The sequence below is a fragment of the Lampris incognitus genome, chromosome 1, assembly GCF_029633865.1.
Source record: "Lampris incognitus isolate fLamInc1 chromosome 1, fLamInc1.hap2, whole genome shotgun sequence".
Lineage (NCBI taxonomy): Eukaryota > Metazoa > Chordata > Actinopteri > Lampriformes > Lampridae > Lampris > Lampris incognitus.
Window position 1 is genome coordinate 152,622,643 of NC_079211.1, and position 11,791 is coordinate 152,634,433.

The window sequence follows — 11,791 nt, forward strand, 5'->3', positions numbered from 1 at the left end:
AGTACACACTGACAACAGCCTCACCATGCACAGAAGTAGTAATAGTACACACTGACAACAGCCTCACCATGCACAGAAGAAGTAATAGTACACACTGACAACAGCCTCATCATGCACAGAAGTAGTAATAGTACACACTGACAACAGCCTCATCATGCACAGAAGAAGTAATAGTACACACTGACAACAGCCTCACCATGCACAGAAGAAGTAATAGTACACGCGGACAACAGCCTCACCATGCACAGAAGTAATAGTACACACTGACAACAGCCTCACCATGCACAGAAGTAATGGTACACACTGACAACAGCCTCACCATCTACAGAAGAAGTAATAGTACACACTGACAACAGCCTCACCATGCACAGAAGTAATAGTACACACCGACAACAGCCTCACCATGCACAGAAGTAATAGTACACACTGACAACAGCCTCACCATCTACAGAAGAAGCAATAGTACACACTGACAACAGCCTCACCATCTACAGAAGAAGTAATAGTACACACTGACAACAGCCTCACCATGCACAGAAGAAGTAATAGTACACACTGACAACAGCCTCACCCTCTACAGAAGTAGTAATAGTACACACTGACAACAGCCTCACCATGCACAGAAGAAGTAATAGTACACACTGACAACAGCCTCACCATGCACAGAAGAAGTAATAGTACACACGGACAACAGCCTCACCATCTACAGAAGTAGTAATAGTACACACTGACACAGCCTCACCATGCACAGAAGAAGTAATAGTACACACTGACAACAGCCTCACCATGCACAGAAGAAGTAATAGTACACACTGACAACAGCCTCATCATGCACAGAAGAAGTAATAGTACACACTGACAACAGCCTCACCATGCACAGAAGAAGTAATAGTACACACTGACAACAGCCTCACCATGCACAGAAGAAGTAATAGTACACACGGACAACAGCCTCACCATCTACAGAAGTAGTAATAGTACACACTGACACAGCCTCACCATGCACAGAAGTAATAGTACACACTGACAACAGCCTCACCATGCACAGAAGAAGTAATAGTACACACTGACAACAGCCTCATCATGCACAGAAGAAGTAATAGTACACACTGACAACAGCCTCACCATGCACAGAAGAAGTAATAGTACACACTGACAACAGCCTCACCATGCACAGAAGAAGTAATAGTACACACTGACAACAGCCTCACCATGCACAGAAGAAGTAATAGTACACACTGACAAAAGCCTCATCATGCACAGAAGAAGTAATAGTACACACTGACAACAGCCTCACCATGCACAGAAGTAATAGTACACACTGACAACAGCCTCACCATGCACAGAAGAAGTAATAGTACACACTGACAACAGCCTCACCATGCACAGAAGAAGTAATAGTACACACTGACAACAGCCTCACCATCCACAGAAGTAGTAATAGTATACACTGACAACAGCCTCACCATGCACAGAAGAAGTAATACTACACACTGACAACAGCCTCACCGTGCACAGAAGAAGTAATAGTACACGCGGACAACAGCCTCACCATGCACAGAAGTAGTAATAGTACACACTGACAACAGCCTCACCATGCACAGAAGTAGTAATAGTATACACTGACAACAGCCTCACCATGCACAGAAGTAGTAATAGTACACACTGACAACAGCCTCACCATCTACAGAAGAAGTAATAGTACACACTGACAACAGCCTCACCATCTACAGAAGTAGTAATAGTACACACTGACACAGCCTCACCATGCACAGAAGAAGTAATAGTACACACTGACAACAGCCTCACCATGCACAGAAGAAGTAATAGTACACGCGGACAACAGCCTCACCATGCACAGAAGTAATAGTACACACTGACAACAGCCTCACCATGCACAGAAGAAGTAATAGTACACACTGACAACAGCCTCACCATCCACAGAAGTAGTAATAGTACACACTGACAACAGCCTCACCATGCACAGAAGAAGTAATAGTACACACTGACAACAGCCTCACCATGCACAGAAGAAGTAATAGTACACACTGACAACAGCCTCACCATGCACAGAAGAAGTAATAGTACACACTGACAAAAGCCTCATCATGCACAGAAGAAGTAATAGTACACACTGACAACAGCCTCACCATGCACAGAAGTAATAGTACACACTGACAACAGCCTCACCATGCACAGAAGAAGTAATAGTACACACTGACAACAGCCTCACCATGCACAGAAGTAGTAATAGTACACACTGACAACAGCCTCACCATGCACAGAAGAAGTAATAGTACACACTGACAACAGCCTCACCATGCACAGAAGAAGTAATAGTACACACTGACAACAGCCTCACCATGCACAGAAGAAGTAATAGTACACACTGACAACAGCCTCACCATGCACAGAAGAAGTAATAGTACACATGGACAACAGCCTCACCGTCTACAGAAGTAGTAATAGTACACACTGACACAGCCTCACCATGCACAGAAGAAGTAATAGTACACACGGACAACAGCCTCACCATCTACAGAAGTAGTAATAGTACACACTGACACAGCCTCACCATGCACAGAAGTAATAGTACACACTGACAACAGCCTCACCATGCACAGAAGAAGTAATAGTACACACTGACAACAGCCTCACCATGCACAGAAGAAGTAATAGTACACACTGACAACAGCCTCACCATGCACAGAAGAAGTAATAGTACACACTGACAACAGCCTCATCATGCACAGAAGAAGTAATAGTACACACTGACAACAGCCTCGCCATGCACAGAAGAAGTAATAGTACACACTGACAACAGCCTCACCATGCACAGAAGAAGTAATAGTACACACGGACAACAGCCTCACCATCTACAGAAGTAGTAATAGTACACACTGACACAGCCTCACCATGCACAGAAGTAATAGTACACACTGACAACAGCCTCACCATGCACAGAAGAAGTAATAGTACACACTGACAACAGCCTCATCATGCACAGAAGAAGTAATAGTACACACTGACAACAGCCTCACCATGCACAGAAGAAGTAATAGTACACACTGACAACAGCCTCACCATGCACAGAAGAAGTAATAGTACACACTGACAACAGCCTCACCATGCACAGAAGAAGTAATAGTACACACTGACAAAAGCCTCATCATGCACAGAAGAAGTAATAGTACACACTGACAACAGCCTCACCATGCACAGAAGTAATAGTACACACTGACAACAGCCTCACCATGCACAGAAGAAGTAATAGTACACACTGACAACAGCCTCACCATGCACAGAAGAAGTAATAGTACACACTGACAACAGCCTCACCATCCACAGAAGTAGTAATAGTATACACTGACAACAGCCTCACCATGCACAGAAGAAGTAATACTACACACTGACAACAGCCTCACCGTGCACAGAAGAAGTAATAGTACACGCGGACAACAGCCTCACCATGCACAGAAGTAGTAATAGTACACACTGACAACAGCCTCACCATGCACAGAAGTAGTAATAGTATACACTGACAACAGCCTCACCATGCACAGAAGTAGTAATAGTACACACTGACAACAGCCTCACCATCTACAGAAGAAGTAATAGTACACACTGACAACAGCCTCACCATCTACAGAAGTAGTAATAGTACACACTGACACAGCCTCACCATGCACAGAAGAAGTAATAGTACACACTGACAACAGCCTCACCATGCACAGAAGAAGTAATAGTACACGCGGACAACAGCCTCACCATGCACAGAAGTAATAGTACACACTGACAACAGCCTCACCATGCACAGAAGAAGTAATAGTACACACTGACAACAGCCTCACCATCCACAGAAGTAGTAATAGTACACACTGACAACAGCCTCACCATGCACAGAAGAAGTAATAGTACACACTGACAACAGCCTCACCATGCACAGAAGAAGTAATAGTACACACTGACAACAGCCTCACCATGCACAGAAGAAGTAATAGTACACACTGACAAAAGCCTCATCATGCACAGAAGAAGTAATAGTACACACTGACAACAGCCTCACCATGCACAGAAGTAATAGTACACACTGACAACAGCCTCACCATGCACAGAAGAAGTAATAGTACACACTGACAACAGCCTCACCATGCACAGAAGTAGTAATAGTACACACTGACAACAGCCTCACCATGCACAGAAGAAGTAATAGTACACACTGACAACAGCCTCACCATGCACAGAAGAAGTAATAGTACACACTGACAACAGCCTCACCATGCATAGAAGAAGTAATAGTACACACTGACAACAGCCTCACCATGCACAGAAGAAGTAATAGTACACACTGACAACAGCCTCACCATCCACAGAAGTAGTAATAGTACACACTGACAACAGCCTCACCATGCACAGAAGAAGTAATAGTACACACTGACAACAGCCTCACCATGCACAGAAGTAATAGTACACACTGACAACAGCCTCACCATGCACAGAAGAAGTAATAGTACACGCGGACAACAGCCTCACCATGCACAGAAGTAGTAATAGTACACACTGACAACAGCCTCACCATGCACAGAAGTAGTAATAGTATACACTGACAACAGCCTCACCATGCACAGAAGAAGTAATACTACACACTGACAACAGCCTCACCGTGCACAGAAGAAGTAATAGTACACGCGGACAACAGCCTCACCATGCACAGAAGTAGTAATAGTACACACTGACAACAGCCTCACCATGCACAGAAGTAGTAATAGTATACACTGACAACAGCCTCACCATGCACAGAAGTAGTAATAGTACACACTGACAACAGCCTCACCATCTACAGAAGAAGTAATAGTACACACTGACAACAGCCTCACATCTACAGAAGTAGTAATAGTACACACTGACACAGCCTCACCATGCACAGAAGAAGTAATAGTACACACTGACAACAGCCTCACCATGCACAGAAGAAGTAATAGTACACGCGGACAACAGCCTCACCATGCACAGAAGTAATAGTACACACTGACAACAGCCTCACCATGCACAGAAGAAGTAATAGTACACACTGACAACAGCCTCACCATGCACAGAAGAAGTAATAGTACACACTGACAACAGCCTCATCATGCACAGAAGAAGTAATAGTACACACTGACAACAGCCTCATCATGCACAGAAGAAGTAATAGTACACACTGACAACAGCCTCACCATGCACAGAAGAAGTAATAGTACACGCGGACAACAGCCTCACCATGCACAGAAGTAATAGTACACACTGACAACAGCCTCACCATGCACAGAAGTAATGGTACACACTGACAACAGCCTCACCATCTACAGAAGAAGTAATAGTACACACTGACAACAGCCTCACCATGCACAGAAGTAATAGTACACACCGACAACAGCCTCAACATGCACAGAAGTAATAGTACACACTGACAACAGCCTCACCATCTACAGAAGAAGCAATAGTACACACTGACAACAGCCTCACCATCTACAGAAGAAGTAATAGTACACACTGACAACAGCCTCACCATGCACAGAAGAAGTAATAGTACACACTGACAACAGCCTCACCCTCTACAGAAGAAGTAATAGTACACACTGACAACAGCCTCACCATCTACAGAAGAAGTAATAGTGCACGCTGACAACAGCCTCACCATGCACAGAAGAAGTAATAGTACACGCTGACAACAGCCTCACCATGCACAGAAGAAGTAGTAGTACACACTGACAACAGCCTCACCATGCACAGAAGAAGTAATAGTACACACTGACAACAGCCTCACCATGCACAGAAGAAGTAATAGTACACACTGACAACAGCCTCACCATGCACAGAAGTAGTAATCGTACACGCTGACAACAGCCTCACCATGCACAGAAGAAGTAATAGTGCACGCTGACAACAGCCTCACCATGCACAGAAGAAGTAATAGTACACGCTGACAACAGCCTCACCATGCACAGAAGAAGTAGTAGTACACACTGACAACAGCCTCACCATGCACAGAAGAAGTAATAGTATACGCTGACAACAGCCTCACCATCTACAGAAGAAGTAATAGTACACGCTGACAACAGCCTCACCATGCACTGAAGAAGTAATAGTACACGCTGACAACAGCCTCACCATGCACAGAAGTAGTAATAGTACACACTGACAACAGCCTCACCATGCACAGAAGAAGTAATAGTACACACTGACAACAGCCTCACCATCTACAGAAGAAGTACAGCGCTCCGGCGAGGCCGATCATCAGTAACGCCACAAAGACCACGGTGAGAAGCAGCTGCTCCTCTCCCATTGGCTGAAACACCAGCTCCAGGTGAGCACACCTGGGACCATAGTAACCCCTCTCACACCTGCGGTGCACACACACACACACACACACACACACACACACACACACACACACGATATAAGCATGACAGACTGGACATCTCCACCCTGTTGAAGACACGGAAACATCATGCAGAGCGGATCTTCTTTCCTGTGACGTTACTTCCGAGTAAAACAGGATATTAGGGCGGGACAACATTTTGGGTGAGACGCGATTTGGTTGGACGGTGCAAAACATTTTATGACATTGTAGCGAATTCAGGGGGCAACCCAGCCACTGAGGATGCACAAGCCAGTGCATCCTTAGTGCCGGTCCCAAGCCCGGACAAATGGGGAGGGTTGCGTCAGGAAGGGCATCCGGCGTAAAATCTTTGCCAAATGAAATATGCGGATCATAAATAAGACTTACATACCGGATCGGTCGAGGCCCGGGTTACCAACGACCGCCACCGGTACTGTTAACCAGCAGGGTGTCGGTGGAAACTATGCTACTGTTGGGCGAAGGAGAAGGAGAGGAGGAAAGCATGTCCAGAGGCAGCTAGAGAGGAGGAAGGGTAGGCATGTGGAGGTGAGAGTTGGAACTTTGAATGTTGGCACTATGACTGGTAAAGGGAGAGAGCTGGCTGACATGATGAAAAGAAGAAAGGTAGGCATACTGTGTGTGCAAGAGACCAGGTGGAAGGGGAGTAAGGCCAGGAGTATCGGAGGTGGGTTCAAACTCTTCTACCATGGTGTGAATGGGAGGAGTAATGGGGTAGGGGTAATTCTGAAGGAAGAGTATGTCAAGAGCGTGCTGGAGGTGAAGAGAGTGTCAGACAGAGTGATGAGTATGAAGCTGGAAATTGAGGGTTTATTGCTGAATGTTATCAGCGCATATGCCCCGCAAGTTGGGTGTGAGATGGATGAAAAAGAAGAATTCTGGAATGAGTTGGACGACATGGTGGAGAGGGTACCCAAGGAGGAGAGAGTGGTGATTGGAGCGGACTTCAATGGACATGTTGGTGAAGGGAACAGAGGTGATGAGGAGGTGATGGGAAAGTATGGAGTCAAGAAGAGAAATGTGGAAGGACAGATGGTGGTGGGTTTTGTGAAAAGGATGGAAATGGCTGTGGTGAATACATATTTCAAGAAGAGGGAGGAACACAGGGTGACGTACAAGAGGGGAGGAAAGTGCACACAGGTGGACTATATCTTATGTAGAAGGCACCATCTAAAAGGGATTGGAGACTGCAAGGTGGTGACAGGGGAGAACGTAGCTAGGCAGCATCGGATGGTGGTCTGTAGGATGACTTTGGAGACCAAGAAGAGGAAGCGAGTGAAGACACAGCCGAAGATCAAATGGTGGAAGTTGAAGAAGGAAGACTGTTGTGTGGAGTTCAGGCAGGAGTTAACACAGGCACTGGGTGGTAGTGAAGAGTTGCTAGATGGCTGGAAAACCACTGCAGAAATAGTGAGGGAGACAGCTAGGAAGGTACTTGGTGTGTCACCAGGACAGAGGAAGGAAGACAAGGAGACTTGGTGGTGGAATGAGGAAGTACAGCAAATTATACAGAGGAAAAGGTTGGCAAAGAAGAAGTGGGATAGTCAGAGAGATGAAGAAAGTAGACAGGAGTACAAGGAGATGCAGCGTAAAGCAAAGAGAGAGGTGGCAAAGGCAAAGGAAAAGGCGTATGGTGAGTTGTATGACAGGTTAGACACTAAGGAAGGAGAAAAGGACTTGTACCGATTGGCTAGACAGAGGGACCAAGCTGCAAAGGATGTGCAGCAAGTTAGGGCGATCAAGGATAGAGATGGAAATGTGCTGACAAGTGAGGAGAGTGTTCTAAAAAGGTGGAAGGAATACTTTGAGGGGCTGATGAATGAAGAAAATGAGAGAGAGAGAAGGTTGGATGATGTAGGGATAGTGAATCAGGAAGTTCAGCGGATTAGCAAGGAGGAAGTGAGGGCAGCTATGAAGAGGATGAAGAATGGAAAGGCAGTTGGTCCTGATGACATACCTGTGGAGGCATGGAGATGTTTAGGAGAGATGGCAGTGGAGTTTTTAACTAGATTGTTTAACACAATCCTGGAAAGTGAGAGGATGCCTGAGGAGTGGAGAAGAAGCATACTGGTACCGATTTTCAAGAACAAGGGCGATGTGCAGAACTGTAACAACTACAGAGGTATAAAGTTGATCAGCCACAGCATGAAGATTTGGGAAAGAGTAATAGAAGCTAGGTTAAGAGGAGAGGTGACGATCAGCGAGCAGCAGTATGGTTTCATGCCACGAAAGAGCACCACAGATGCGATGTTTGCTTTGAGAATGTTGATGGAGAAGTATAGAGAAGGCCAGAAAGAGTTGCACTGTGTCTTTGTAGATTTAGAGAAAGCTTATGACAGAGTACCGAGAGAGGAGGTGTGGTATTGTATGAGGAAGTCAGGAGTTGCAGAGAAGTATGTAGGAGTGGTGCAGGATACGTATGAGGGAAGTGTGACAATGGTGAGGTGTGCGGTTGGAATGACGGATGGGTTCAAGGCGGAGGTGGGATTACATCAAGGATCGGCTCTTAGCCCTTTCTTGTTTGCAATGGTGATGGACAGGTTGACGGACAAGATCAGGCAGGAGTCTCCATGGACGATGATGTTCGCGGATGACATTGTGATCTGTAGTGAGAGTAGGGTGCAGGTTGAGGAGAGCCTGGAGAGGTGGAGGTATGCACTGGAGAGAAGAGGAATGAAAGTCAGTAGGAGCAAGACGGAATACCTATGCGTGAATGAGAGAGAGGACAGTGGAATGGTCAGGATGCAAGGAGTGGAGGTGACAAAGGCATCTGAGTTTAAATACCTGGGGTCAACTGTCCAAAGTAACGGGGAGTGCAGTAGAGAGGTGAAAAAGAGAGTGCAGGCAGGTTGGAGTGGGTGGAGAAGAGTGTCAGGAGTGATGTGCGACAGAAGGGCACCAGCAAGAGTTAAAGGGAAAGTTTACAAGATGGTTGTGAGACCAGCTATGTTATATGGTTTGGAGACATTGGCACTGACGAAAAGACAGGAGGCGGAGCTGGAGGTGGCAGAGTTGAAGATGCTAAGATTTTCACTGGGAGTAACGAAGAAGGACAGGATTAGGAATGATTATATTAGAGGGACAGCTCAGGTTGGACGGTTTGGAGACAAAGCAAGAGAGGCAAGATTGAGATGGCTTGGACATGTGTGGAGGAGAGATGCTGAGTATATTGGGAGAAGGATGCTGAATATGGAGCTGCCAGGGAAGAGGAGAAGAGGAAGGCCAAAGAGGAGGTTTATGGATGTGGTGAGGGAAGACATGCAGGTGGCTGGTGTGACAGAGGAAGACGCAGAAGACAGGAAGAAATGGAAACGGATTATCCGCTGTGGCGACCCCTAACGGGAGCAGCCGAAAGTAGTAGTAGTAGCGAATTCAGGGGGCAGCCGGGAACCGCCGCAGCCGGGACACGAACCTGGGTCTCCCGCACCACGGGCGACTACGTTAACCAGTCAACTAAAGGGTCCGACCCGTTAGCCAAGGGTTAGCGAGTCATCCGGCCCCCTTCCTTCGCTTCAGCATACCACCTCCCTCACGCCCCTGGGCGCCCCGCTTCCCAGGGCCTCACCGTCCCACCGTCCCACTTCTGACACCGATGTAGCGAAATCGGAGGGGGGGGCGGTGCAGCAGGGAACCGCCGCAGCCGGGACGCGAACCCAGGTCTCCCGCACCACGGGCGACTACGTTAACCAGTCGACTGAAGCAGTGGTCACCAAGCCTGCTCCTGGAGAGCTACCGTCCTGCCGGTTTTCACTCCAACCCTAATTTAACACACTTGACTCAACTAATCCAGGTCGTGGTAAGTAGGTAATCAGTAGCATCAGGCGAGTTGAATTAGGGTTGGAGTGAAAACCGGCAGGACGGTAGCTCCGCAGGAGCAGGCTTGGTGACCACTAGACTAAAGGGTACGACCCATTAGCCAAGGGCTAGCGAGTCTAGTCATCCGTGGTCTTTACAATAGGAGGGCTTCCGTGCAACGTCATCACAGAGATGCGTGCGCAACTAGGGGGCAGAAAGCAGCTGCAGCGCAGAGATTTTAAGCAAGCTAGAGCTCAGCTACAGCAGAGAGGACGCGCAGTATCCGCCAAAAGGACGGCTGGGACAGGTTCATTGTTGAACCGCTTCGGTAGCTCTCCAAAGATTAAGCGTCTCGTGATCTTTTGAGAGCTACCAAAGCGGTTTGGCCCCCTGGCTGCGCACGCACCCAGTAATATTTGTAAAGAGGAAACCCGTCCATGGTATTGGCCATAATATTGCTGGCTTGATAGACTTGGTGACGAAATCACAGAGACTTGACTGTGTAGAGGAAGTTAATGTGAGGAGATTTGGATGAAAAATAACTACAAGACACAATTTTGTTGTTGTTGTTTGGCATAATTTGTTTAATAGGTGCAGGATATGAATAGAGAAATGAGCTAACGAGCTGAAGAAGTCCGTTTTCATTTCACATTGGGGGATTTCTTCTGATGTTTCCCTTTTTCTCCCAGTTTAGTGGCCAATCGATCCCTATTCTAGTTCAAACACCACCCTCGTACTGCATGCCTTCTCCAACTGCATCTCTCCGTCCGGCAGTCTCCAAGGAGACACCTCCCCACTTCCGTGACGAGACGACTCCAGGCCGAACCACTCCCCCCCCCCACACACACAGAGACGAACACATGCCGACTCCGCCCCCCTCCCGAAGACAGCGCTGCCAATTATTGCTGCTTCATCGAGTCCGGCCATAGTCGGATCTGACGAGACCGGGGCGCGAACCCCCGTCCCCAGTGGGCAACTGCATCCACACCAAGCCGATGCTTAGACCGCTACACCACCACGGACTACCATTTTACACTGTTTTTAACCTGCTCACACCCACCCATACCCACCCATCCACACCCACCCCCACATACCCACCCAACCTCACATACCCACCCATCCACACCCACACATACCCCCCCACCCTCACATACCCACCCACCCATACCCACCCATCCACACCCACCCCCACATACCCACCCATCCACACCCACACATACCCCCCCACCCTCACATACCCACCCATCCAAACCCACACATACCCCCCCACCCTCACATACCCACTCATCCACATCCACCCATCCTCACATACCCACTCATCCACACCCACACATACCCCCCATCCTCACATACCCACCCATCCACACCCACACATACCCCCCCCACACACACACACACACACACACGTGTGTAGAACCTCACTTGCAGTGGTGCTGGTTCAGGTCCACCAGCAGCATGCACTGGCCGTTGTTGAGGCAGTAGCTCTCCTGACTTGGTTCACAGCTCTGCGTTGTCAACCTGCCCACACGGGGGCGCCACTCCTCCTGCTCTGAACCTGTAACCACAAGATGTCTATTGTAAAGCCTTCTATTCGTC

The 11,791-nt window shown here is 47.6% G+C and overlaps 1 protein-coding gene across 1 annotated transcript in view; it reads right to left on the minus strand.

Moving 5' to 3' along the window:
• LOC130112920 (uncharacterized) overlaps positions 1-11,791 on the minus strand; it is a 16,728-nt gene that overhangs the window by 3,557 nt on the left and 1,380 nt on the right. Inside the window, exons 3-4 of the mRNA XM_056280445.1 lie at positions 11,618-11,750; positions 6,237-6,383 (exon numbers count right to left, since the gene is read on the minus strand). Of these exons, the coding sequence (XP_056136420.1) occupies positions 6,237-6,383; positions 11,618-11,750 (280 nt within the window). The remainder of the gene's footprint in view (positions 1-6,236; positions 6,384-11,617; positions 11,751-11,791) is intronic.